At 38.3% G+C, this 12,882-nt stretch overlaps 1 protein-coding gene across 1 annotated transcript in view; it reads right to left on the reverse strand.

Moving 5' to 3' along the window:
* The window catches only part of hip1 (huntingtin interacting protein 1), a 35,652-nt gene that overhangs the window by 2,941 nt on the left and 19,829 nt on the right, over positions 1-12,882 (reverse strand). The window contains exons 2-18 of the mRNA XM_084125595.1: positions 11,314-11,377; positions 10,375-10,517; positions 9,335-9,391; positions 7,889-7,969; positions 6,997-7,073; positions 6,801-6,862; positions 6,037-6,177; positions 5,505-5,562; positions 5,310-5,385; positions 4,715-4,858; positions 4,527-4,621; positions 4,365-4,437; positions 3,077-3,260; positions 2,353-2,441; positions 1,089-1,205; positions 807-977; positions 61-76 (exon numbers count right to left, since the gene is read on the reverse strand). Coding sequence (XP_083981721.1) covers positions 61-76; positions 807-977; positions 1,089-1,205; positions 2,353-2,441; positions 3,077-3,260; positions 4,365-4,437; positions 4,527-4,621; positions 4,715-4,858; positions 5,310-5,385; positions 5,505-5,562; positions 6,037-6,177; positions 6,801-6,862; positions 6,997-7,073; positions 7,889-7,969; positions 9,335-9,391; positions 10,375-10,517; positions 11,314-11,377 — 1,648 coding nt within the window. The remainder of the gene's footprint in view (positions 1-60; positions 77-806; positions 978-1,088; positions 1,206-2,352; positions 2,442-3,076; positions 3,261-4,364; positions 4,438-4,526; positions 4,622-4,714; positions 4,859-5,309; positions 5,386-5,504; positions 5,563-6,036; positions 6,178-6,800; positions 6,863-6,996; positions 7,074-7,888; positions 7,970-9,334; positions 9,392-10,374; positions 10,518-11,313; positions 11,378-12,882) is intronic.

Here is a 12,882-nt window from a genome sequence, read left to right on the forward strand (position 1 = left end):
GGCTTAGTGCGAATTTCACATGCGTGCAACCCAATTCTCAGAACAGCTCGGTTAGTTTACTGTGAATCAAACCAATCTGAGAAACCAAAAAACACTGAACCACAAGCTGCCCGCATGCAAAGGGCTGAGTTTCTGAAACCAAAATAAAAGCTTGATGGTTTAACGTTTGTTTAAAAAAAGAAAAAAAGGAAAGAAATTAAGATGTAAATATCAGTACTGAAATTTAACAGTTGTACTATAAATTAAAACTATTTTTATTAAATACTTGATTTCTTATTTTACAGTACAACAGTTACAAATTACAATACTTCTTATTTTGTTTAATATATTTATAATAATCACAATTAAAAAAAAAATCACAATTATTATTATACATTTTTACTGAATTGGTCAAAAACAGTGGGATTGTGGCCTATGCAAACTCAAGTGGAGCTATTTTTTTTTAACTGCTCAATTTATGGTTGCTGAAAGTGTTTTGTGTTAGTTCCTATAAAAAGTAAAATCAAAGTGTGAACATCCAAATTTCAAGAAAAAATATTCCCAAAATGTTATATTTTGCACTCTTCAGTAATTTTCAGCTTTTTAAATGATTTTATTTGTAAAATCAACCCACTAATTCTAGAATGAATAATTTTTTTTCCAAATAGAACTATTCAAGCCATCTGGTGAATGTTCCTTCATTTCACAATATGTATTGCAGAAAAAGTAAATGTCAGCATGTCAGTTTTTTCCAGTATCATGCAGCTAAAGCGTGAAGATTTGTCAAGAATTGCTTGACATTTTATTATGTTTCTTTAATTTCTGACAAGGAGTGAAGAGAGATTCATGACAGAGGTGAAGAGGAAGAGAATGATGGGTGGAGGGTGAGGTCCCACCTGTTGGGAGGAGGTGACGGTACTCTTCAGGGTCTCTAGTTCTGTTCTGCTGGACAAGAGCTCGGCTTGTAGAGCTTGAAGCTGCTCTAACTGAGCCTTCTCCTACTCGTGCACATACATGAGGATAGGGAAGTGTAAGACAAACATACTACGGATACATTAGGCAGAGGGAGTGTGTGTATGAAGTGTGTGTGTATGTGGTTTGTGTGCAACCTGCTGACTGGTAGAGTCCTGAGCGGCTTTCAATTTGTCCTGCATCTCTTTCTTCACATTCTCCACCTCGTCCTGGGCGGCACGGGCCACCGTCATCTGACGTGTCACCTCTGCGTTCTGAGAAGCACATAGACATGTACAGTTTAGCAGAGTCAAAACACTTGGCTGACCCAGTTCCTTTGCCAAGAATGTGGCTCCCACTGTCGGATGGCTCTGTGGTGGGATCAGAGCGTGCTGCTGTATGAGAGTGAGAGTGATGACAGCCTAAGCGTGGCAGAGGAACACAGTGCCAAGTTCTCATCTGTGTTTCATCCGAGTCTGCTAGAAAAGAATTCTGGTGGAGGAGCCTAACCACCTGCAGGTTTACTGACAGGCCTCTGGAGCTGAAGCAAGCAGCATGCAGTGTGCACACTACGTGTGTAATATAACGTTTCTATCTGCATGGAAAACACAGATTACTGACTGCATTTGCCAAAACGAGTTCGCTGAGTGAGATGCTGTGTCCCACAACGCAATGCACCTGGACCTTCCGTTTCCAGTGTGATGAATTAAGTGGAAGTAAATATCAGCTACAATTTTGAACATCTTTCTCCCCTCAGTATTAGATTAATGCATGCAATTTATTCAAAATCTTTTAAAGTGTGAAAATAATTGAAGTCGGGAGTTTATCAACCAGCTGTATAGGACCCGCGTTTATATTAGAAAAGCTTTCCAGCGCTGGAGAGGCCTGAGCGGGAAGGCCTGAAAACAGGTTGCTTTGATTCCGCTCCACACGTGAGTAACACTGGGTTTGAGTGTCATTGTTTGTCTGGAGCTGCTGTGCAGTTGGCAACTAACAATGAACTATTGTTTGTAATTACTATTGTGTACTGTACGTTCATTTTGTTGTGCTTCTTTGTCATTCGTTCATCCTCTGCGCTTTATTTTTCATGAAGCATTATTTGGTTGCACTTCTGCTATGATAAACAGACATCCACTCTTGGCGGCTGCTAGTGAATACGGTGTTTAGCGTCAATGTTAGTGCACTCACCTTGCATGTAGGTGGATCGAGGCCAACTCGGAGCAGGGCGGTTAGGATTGGAGAGGGAGTTTTGGAGGCGGAGCAATGAAGAGAGGGGTGTGTTTGTTTGGGTTGATTTCAGATATCAACATTGTCCAACAGCGTTTTTGAAATACCGCGTACCCCACCTTTAACGTATCTATATAAATATATCCATATACAGCCAGTGTGTGATTGAATGGAGATGTAAGGACATCAATTTACCTTCCTCAGCAGGTCAGCATGGCTCTGGACAAGCTCTGTGTATTTCTCCTTTAGCTTGGTGTAGCGTTGCTCATTTGCTTGTGCTTTTCCTACAAAAAACACAAATACAATAATTAATTAATATATCAAGTATCAACAACACAAGCCTCAGACCTTACTCTGTGTCACAGAACAGTTAGCACAACTAACTAACTGCTGTGTCAGCGCAGGCCTTTGTATGTTTGCTGGTGAATTAGACTGTAGACTATATGGTTTATTAGCGTTTGATTGGTGGTTGCTGTGGATTGGCGTCCCTTCTGGCTAAGTTCCTCAGCTCCAGAGAGTAAACAGACTGTCTAAAGAACATCCATCTCTTATCCTTCATCTCAACACTCTGAACAGCCCTTTCATTTCCTGTAACACGGTGTTCAGTGGTGCTGAGGGTTCAGTCCATAAAACATGGTGATTGTGGTATAGTGATTATAAAGGAATAACTATCATTCCAAAAAAGCAACAGTTTTGAACCAGTTAGTGTAAATTAACCGAAAAGGAAGGAAAGCTGTTTTTTGTTTTAGGAAAGAGGAACAGAGCAATGGGATGTGTTGAACCCCTAAATTACTGACGTCATTCCAAAACCTTTGAAGACTAACAGGGTCATTTAATAAGAACGTCTAATTTCAAATACAATATTTGAAATAAGAAAGTTCAATGTAACTTTTTCCGACAAAAGTATCATAACTCTTACTCTCGATTTCGCTCAGGCTGCGCTGCTCTTTCTCTGTGTCCTCTTTGACCCTGCGCAGGTCGTCCAGCTCCACCCTCAGGAACTCGCTCTCACCCAGCGCCTGCTGCTTCAGGTGAGTCTGCTCTGCAAGCTCCGCCTCCAGCTCGTTCACACGCCCTCGGAGTGCTTGACAAAGACGGCCACTCTGAGAAAGACCAAATGAATCGTTGACATATCTCTATCACTTTCATTTTCACTCCTTCAAAAGTTAATGCTTTATAATGGCAGTGAATTGTTGTTTCTGTTTTGAAGTCCATAGAAGTGCATCTATCCATTATAAAAGTGATCCACACTGCTCCGGGGGGTTAATAAAGGCCTTCTGAAGCGAAGCGATGAGTTTGTGTAAGAAAAATATTCATATTTAACATGTAGTAAAGTAAAATTCTAGCTTCCGGCCAAACGGCCATATGCAGTCTACTTACACCTAAAGTGCAATTTACGCAACTTGTGACGTCATAAGTGGCATAGTGCGTCATGGCGTAGCGTAAACATCAGCAGTATGTCGCATTACTCGCATAAGTTGCGCTTAGACTTAAGTGCAATCCGTATGTTTGTTTGGCCGGAACCTAGTTATTTTACTTTATAAAGTTTTAAAAATGGATATTTTTCTTACACAAACGCATCAGTTCACTTCAGAAGGCCTTTATTAACCCCCCGGAGCAGTGTGGAGCACTTTTATAATGGATAGATGCACTTTCATGGACTTCAAAACAGAAAAAGCAATTCACTGCCATTATAAAGCTTGGAAGAGTCAGGACATTTTTTTTGATACAACTCTGATTGAAATTGACTGAAAGAAGAATGTCATGTTCACCTAGGATGACTTGAAGGTGAGTAAATCATGGGCTAATTTTCATTTTTGTGTGAACTGTCCCTTTAAAAATAACTGTTCACTATTTGTATCTATTTTAAAATGCTGAATTTTAAGCAGCCATCACTCCAGTCTTCCTTCAGAAATCATTTTAATATACTGATTTGTTGCTCAAGAAACATTTCTTATTATTATCAATGTTGAAAACAGTTGTGCTGCTTAATTCTTTTGTGGAAACTGTATTTTTTTTAAGGCTCTTTGATGAATAGAAAGTTCAGAAGAACAGCATTCATTTAAAAGAGAAATCTTTTGTAGCAGTTTTTGTAAATGTAATGTTTCCTAGCTGAAAATGTTTTTTTGACTGACCCCACACTTTAGAATGGTATTGTGTGAGTGTGTATATTATTACATCCTCTGCTCTCATCTCCAGCTCATTACCTCTAATCTGAAGGACTCCAGCTCCTCTTTCAGGGCCTGTAGCTCTGCTGTGAGCTGCTCAATCAAACGGTCTCTGAGGTGAGAGATAGATTCATCATGATCTTATAAACTCAAAGAGCTCATTATTATTATTAATTATATTCCAGTATCTTCAAGACTTACTTCTCATCTTTGCGCATGCCATTCTGACTGAAGTTGAACGGGTCTGTGGCAGCCGAGGTGCCGAAAAAGTCATCGAATTTGCTGTCCGCAACGCTCTAATGGAGATAAATCTTTAGATGCTCACGTTTAAAAAAAAAAAAAAAAAAAGTACACATGAGAGCTTTGGATAGTGAGATTGTGTGTGGTACCGGTAAAGGTGGGATGTCTGTGTCCACCAGGTCTTCTGTCTCTACTACATGTTCACTTTCAGGGGACGAAGACTCCACTGGAATCACCACCACTGGACTGATGTGCTCGGACAGGGCTGATGCCCGCAGGAAGTTTGGCGGATTCTGTAGAGAAAAAGTAGAACGATTATAATAAAGGAAGTCAGCTCCAGTTTGGATCCAGCCTTTGCAAAGATTTCAGATAATGCCAACACTTGCAAAGATTTCAGATGACGACAAAAAAAAAAAGGTTTTCAAACAGGTTTTCCCAAAACATTTCCCTCATATGCTATTGGTCGGGAGAATTGTTTGAGCCAATGTTATGAAGGGCTGGTCAAAATGCCCAAACAAAAAAGAAGAAAAAAAATAAAATTATATCATGAGAAATGTCATGAAAATTTAAGAAAGATTTTGTTTTATAGGACCGCCTGAAGCATTTTCATGGACTCCAGTTAAAAATCCTGATGCTAGCAAACTAAGCAGGCAGATATGTAAATGAGTTACATAATTTCTTTCCACTAGCTGTATTTCTGGACTCAGGTCAGGCAGAAATCTGTTTGGTATGCAGGAGTCTCACCTCAGGAAGTTGTGGGATCTGAATCAGTCTCTTGAAATACTGCAGGTTACTGGAGCGATAGAACAGACTCTTCAGCCTGGAGAGAGAGAGAGAGGGGAAAGATTGAGAGAGTGAGAAATGACAAAAGATTAAAATAGTGGCAGTCTGTGTGACTCAAATCAGCTGTTCTGACTGGATAGTGACTGACAGACTCACTTCTTAAACTGCTCCTGGAAGCGATCCCTGTGGCCCTGTAGAGTATCAGCTGGCAGACCTGGAGGATATGAGAATGCCTATCACAACAAGGAAAAGCTAAAGAAAATGACCCTCCACTAAGTCCTACCCCATTAGTTACTAACTTGGTCGAGCTTTCTTTTTTTCATATCTATTTTTATGACATTTTGTTATAATATCCAAAGAAACGACACAAAACACACAATTACAACTATCCCACCCCAAAATATTTAATAATTAAAATAACAATCATAAATAACTAATTTAAAATAAGTAAAAACATTAACAACAATAAATTAACATTAAAACATGACTTAAATTACAGTAGCAGTTATTAGTACAGTATCTGTTATGTTTAAGAAAAATTATAAATAATAAAAAATGCTTTCCAGGGTGTTTCCTCAGCTATGGGCAGATTGAAAGGCGGGGTTTAGCAATGGGTCAGTTTGGTGGTTTCTATTTTATGATCCTCTGTGTGTGTGTGTTAAGAGAGAGATGTGGTTTATGGACTCACAGGAGTGGAGTTTGAAGAGCAGTTTGACGGTGTAGTCGTACAGATGACTAGAGTCCAGAATGACCTGTATAAGAGGGGCCAGACGACACTGACCCGCTGCAGTCACTGACACGGAACGAGACATATCCAACGAGCTGAACACTGTGAAGAAACAAAACAAACACAAAATGATAATAGGGGCAATATAAATATATGTTCAAAACACTCTAAACAGCCTCAGTTTTCAATCGGTAAGTTATATTCTTTCTTTTTATGAATCCCTCGTTCACTACATTCACTTTTTTTTTATCCCTTTCATTGCCCATTTCCTCATTCACATTCATGCCCATGCTCCCCCCTCCTTCTCTCTGGTGATCAGTGATGCAGGCTCCTGTGAGACCCCGTCTTCTCAGCACACAGAGGTGTGGTTTCCTGTGCCAGGGAGCTGTGTTTCAGCCAACAACACTCCCTAATGCTTACAGCACAGACAAACTGACATCTAGATTTTACTGCATTTTCAGCATATATATCTATACCAATAGAGATGTCACTTGTTTTTTACTCTAGAATGCAAATTTTTTGTGTGATCTGAGATAAATAAAAAATAAAAAAATTTTTGGATTGCTCACTTCACATGTTATTCAAATATAATCTTGACAGATTTCAGATTTCAGAGATTGTAATTGCCTGCCTAGTGCCTACTTAGAAAATAGCACAACCAAAATGGCCGGCAAGTGAAAGGACTTTGCTGACGTTCAAACACTGGCACTCCACCTTAAACTTACCGCCGAGGAATAGATTCAGCTCACACTCCAAGTAATCAAACATCTCCACCGTTAACTGGAAGCTACACGTGTTGAGAGGAAAGGGAAACATGATTAAGTCCCATTCCACAAACAGACAGAGCAATTTTGGAGCTTTATTTAAAAAAAAAACAGACTGAGAAAACACAAAGCTTGTGAGAAACAAAGCAATACTCACAAATTATTGACGTCGTTCTCACCCGCCTCATCAAGCTGTCTGTTTGACATCTGAAGGTTGCCTGGGAAACGAGGATTCTGGGAAAGCAAGTGGGATAAGTATAATATTTGTGAGAGTCTGACAGCGTAGAGTTTTTAAAATACCCATGAAATGGCTTGACAACTGCAAATTTATTTCCTGCATTCCTGTATCGTCCAAAATTGGTACGGGCACGTCACAAGATCATCAGGACTTGCTCACATAATATTACAAGGCACAGTACAGGGAAGCAGACGAAGAGGTAGACAGAGGAAGAGATGGAAAGACAACATCAGAGAGTGGACAGTTCTAGAGCTGAGTGACACAGTGCGGAAAGCAGAGAACCGGGAGGAATGGAAGAAGCTGGTTGCCAAGTCTTCAGTGGTGCCCCTACGGTCCAAAAGACTACGGGATAAGTGAAGTGTGAAGTGATGACACAGGAAGCTGGGGCAAAACATATCTCATATAATATATATATATATATATACACATATATACACACACACACACACACACACACACACACACACAGCCCGTCCAAAAAAAATTGGCAAAATGCTTAAGAGTCTATGTTTGGATCATTATTGCAGTGATTATTATGTTTCTAGTTTGTTATATGTTTGGCAACAGTTCTTCTAAACCTAATTGATGGAGTGTGTAGCTTTTCATTTCTTAAACAACCATGTGAGACGACACATCATGGCCATTTTCCAGGATGACAATGTCAAGATTCATTTGGCTCAAATTGTGAAAATGGTTGGGAGGGAACATGAAGAATCATTTTGATTGCACAACAGATTGTGAGGAGATGTGAGGAGGAGAGTTAGAAAATGGATGTTTTGCTGAAATCAAATTCAAGGGCTCAGTCACTCACTTTGATGTGAAACTCCATTTTGGTAATGAGCAGTTTGAGGTAGATGCTGCACAACTTCCCATAGCCTTCACTCAGATGACCCTAAGAAGAGAGAACGAAGTGTGAGGGCAAGAAAAACACTGAATGCTTTCAAAGGAAATGATGTCGTTCCCTTTCCAAAGCAGCAGTAGCATCTAATGAGTCCTTTTGTCATTCTAAGCTCATCAGCTCACTTCACAGTTCAAAGTATGAGTCATTAGGGGCAGATTACGGTCAGGTTGTGTATGCGTTCACATGTTTGGTGTACACCCATAAAAGGGCCAGCTGCATGTCAAGATAATGATCTCATTCTTTCACTTCCTGTTCCCATCACCACTTACAGTGACATCATAACAGGAATGGGCAGAGTCGCTCACAGGAAATGTTTCTCCTGAGTCTAATTCTGCAGCATGTTGTCAGCGAATACTCAAAGGGATGCAGTTACTAATACTAAACTGCAAAGGGAATACTCAAAGATGCAACTCAGCATGTTCCATCTGACACTTCCTTTTGGCTGGCGAAGCACAGTTGATCGTAAACTGCATCAGAAACACTTATATTGCTGACAATCAAGATAAAAATCAACAAGAAACGGCATTCACAACACAACTGTATTAGGGCTGCACAATGAATCTCAAAGCTGCTCGGTTTGCAGTAAACGCAGCTCCATGAACTCCATCTCTGCATCTGGGACACTACCTTCCCAAATTTGTAATAAGAAGCGCCTATAAACCAGCTGATGTCAACAAAAGAGAAGCTTTAAGAGCTCCCTGCGATCGTTCTGACAAGTAATGAATTAAAGCTATTATTATTACTACTACTACTACTGTTTTAGTATTTTCTTAAATATTCTATTTTTATTTTACAGTGAGCTATTACACTGGTAATATATCTTATTTTAATTTTATTTATATAATATTTAATATTATTATTATTATTATTATTATTATATATACACATTGATCTATAAATCACACATTAAATATACAGTATATTGGATTACACAGAAAGAAATAACCAAAATATGATTTGGCATATATTGTCTGATCTATTAGATATATAAACATGAAGTGAGCTTCACAAGATATCAGGGACGTTTGACTGGTACCTCATAACAAGCAACGCTCTGTAAGCATTCCTCCAGAGTGCCAAACACATGCTCACATCATCGTTAGCTAATTACAGATCATCTCTGTGCTGAGGTTAGTGTGTCTGACTCATACACAGAATGCCAAGCTATTCAGCTGTCAATCCGCAATAACTAAATAGCTCGCTGACTGACAACACTGACAGTTTCCACAGAGATGGAAACTCAAGGGAGCTCGACAAGGCCACATTCAATAATGACAGAGAGTTATATTGAGCGAGCCTCTGTTTTAGAGGGAAATCATTAAAACCAGCAGCCACAACTTGTGTTCGTGCACTTACCCACATCCTGCTCATGTCGTTCAGGTCAGCCTTGTGCCGCATGGAGTCCTTAATGACCTGAGGTGACAAAGAGAGAGACAGGAAGAGTTGAGACAGCATTTCAAAAAATAAATAAATAAAATAAAATAAAACCCAAGATATTACCCACAAACGAGAGATAAAAAATAAATACCACATGAAATTACCATCAAATTAGATACCTAAAATAAAATCAAAGCAAAAAAAGTTTAAAATTTCTTCAAGTTTAAAATAAAAAAAGATACCTCATGATATTACCCTAAAATAAATTAAATTAAAATAAAATAAAACTAATGCCAATAACCTCAAAGTGGTCGAATATTGACAGATTCATTTGTCTGTCCGATATATTGGTACCTCAGATCTTAACCAAGGTACCCATATATCTTATTTTACCAGGTTTAAATCCAGAAGTCACTCTGGAAAATCAGCATATTCTGTCTGGGCCTACTAATATGTCACTGAATTGTAATACTTCATATACCAGCTACCAGATCTCCTTATGTTAAGTGTAAGGGAAACTTGACTTACAATTGATTCCAATAAGAGTTTTAAGTTAGCACGTTGCAAAGCTAACAGCGCAATAATTAATACAAATGCATAGTAAAATACTGCCTTTTTAATAAGACTGAACTAATTTTATTGATAGTTCTCAGTATGTAAAATAAATATCACAATGCGTTGTTTTGGTGCTGACTGCTCCGCATAGGTTATTTGCAGTGCTGCTTTGAAATGGTCGCATAATGTTGCTGCCTACCTTTTTGAACAGACTTTGAATCAGGGGTGTGCCTATGATGCCTTAAAATGCTGTCTAAGTAAACAGCTGGTTACATTTTTTGTAACAGAGCTCAATGTGGGATAGTTCAATATGGATTGCACACACATCACATGTCACTGATGCACGCTGCGTTTACTCTGGGGAGCTGTTTTGAGTGTGTGAAAAAAATAAATTAATCAACGGGAGAAGCAGATATCAACAGAGAAAGTGAAAGTGAGATGGAATTAGACGTGTATGTACTCACGTTTGGATGGCCGTCCCTCAGCAGCTTGTGGAAGACGTGGCAAAATTTCCAGCAGAGCACCGCATTGCTGGAAAGGGGCAGGCGGTTGACTGCAAGCCAGAATGTGTGAGCCCCTTTCTCATGATGCGTGCCCAATATGCACGGTGAAGACAGCAGTCAAGGACAAAAATGAGGGACACGCAGTTTAAAGTCTGCATCTCTGAATCATCTTAATCCAGATGCTTCAATATCAGATGCGGATAATGGGCAAATATTGGCAGATTGGTCTGGCCAGTGTACTGGTACCATATATATATATATATATATATATATATATATATATATACACACGCCTGCCAGGTATTGGTACTAGGCCTGCCAGGTATTTTGAGGTTATATATATATTATTATATTATTTTTATTTATTATATATATATATATATAAAACCTAGTATCTTAGTTTAAGGTATCTAAAAAGTAGGGAGTCCAATGTCCAAAAAATAAAATATAAGATAAAATACCTCATAATAACCTCAAATTAGATATCTCCAAATAAAATAACATTAACAATAACAAAATTAAATGAATTAAACAAATAAAATAAAAGCAAGTTAAAATCCCTTAAAATTTATAAAATAAGATATCCTCAAAATAAAATAATCAAATAAAAAAATATTAGGTAAACAGTGGGGCAGAGTCCTGCACGGGTCCATTTTTATGCGGGTACCCGACCCGTTGCAGGACTCTGCAGTGGGGCATTCAATGGAAAAATAAAATTAAATAACGGTTATTTGGTGATCCCTATAACCAGTAGATTGCGATTTGGCTATTTTGAGGTTATCAGGTGATGCCGCCTGCTTATTCATCATAAAATAAGAATCTTAATCATCTTTTCCCCCTTACATTCCTCAATACAGTATTTCTCTTTTCTCTTTCAGGACAACACAGACAAAAGGATATTCCTGGCATGCTTCTCTTTGACAGCAACCTCCTGTGTGTTGATGGCTTTGTTGATGCTCACTGCCTGTGGAAAAGAAAAAGAGAAGGAAATTTTATTTTTGGGATTAAAAGCAACTCATAGCAGAAGAGTGTTCCTGTGTGCTGAGGGAAACAGTGAGTTTTAGTGTTTCACTGAGCCTTATTGAGCAACTTTAACCACCGCTGTGCAACCACCACTGAATACTAATGAAGTTCAGCTCAAGGAGGGTTTAACAGGCAGCATGACCTAAAACACTATTACAGCTTGGGCTACATCCTCCTAGTTCATGATTCATCTCTCAACCATATATACCACGCTCATTTTGTTGAGAGCTCTGAAGCTGAACAAACTTGAGAGAGGTGTTGAGAAAGCACTAGCCATATGTTCATATATGTCAAACCACCATCAGTTCTAAGTATCATCACAACATAAACAGTGTTCCTGTTTAAACAAGCATCACATAGTCAGTCATGGTCAGCTGAATGTAATGAACCCTTATCGGCCCATCAGATAATGCACATGCTTGCATAAGCCAATTAAGGTGTGGCAGTTGAGTCTCTTAGTCTTACTTCCTCTAAATGACAGAATCTTTTTTTATTTAGACCCGACACATACTTTAGTTCTAGAATAACAGTTCTAAAAGGCAGCACCAGTGTACTTTAATTGCAAAAGCTGTCCAAAAAGTGTTTTGGGCCAAATTCATAATCGCATTTATCCGTCACAGAGCAGTCAATCCCATGATACATTGCGAATACTCAGTGAAAAACATTATGTAAGATAGCTAAAACTATTAGGAACATTTTTAAATCGATATGTGTGTGCTGTGCATTTTTATGCTTGGAGCATCACGTTATCTTAGCAATATTCTAAACTACACTACCATTTAAAAGTTTGAGCTTAGTAAGAATTTTTTGGGTAAAGAAATTAATACTTTGATTCAGGATAAATGCATTAAATTGATAAAATATGGGTAAAGACTTTTACATTGTTACAAATAAATGCTGTCAAAAGATCAAAGAATATCAAATATATTAGGATATCAAAGAATCCTGGGAAAAAATGCATCATGGTTTCCATGGTTTTCAACATTGATATATAATAATAAGAAATGTTTTTTAATCAGCAAATCAGCAAATTAGAATGATTTCTGGAGGATCATGTGACTGATGGATTAATGATGCTGAAAATTCAGCTTTGTCATTACAGAAATAAATTCCACTTTAAAATATATTTTTTTTAAAAATAGAAAATAATTATTTTTAAATAATAATATTACTGTTTTTACTGTAAAAATGTCATACCAAACCCAAACTTTTGAATGGCAGTGTAGGTTTTGAAACCGAGAAATATTGATGCATAATATGCATTAGAGCAAAAATAAACCTGAAAAGTTTTTGTTGAAGAGGCCAGGGATCATCCTGACAGGGATGCTGAGAGAATGCTGTTGTAGTGCATATAAAAGTGTTGTTGTACACACACAGTGTTCAGCCTTCATTCCCTGTGCCGGCTTCTGCTGCAGGACACACTGTTAAAGGTGACAAGGCATGGCT

The sequence above is a fragment of the Abramis brama genome (assembly GCF_963993115.1).
Source record: "Abramis brama genome assembly, chromosome: 10".
In the NCBI taxonomy this organism is placed as follows: Eukaryota; Metazoa; Chordata; class Actinopteri; order Cypriniformes; family Leuciscidae; genus Abramis; species Abramis brama.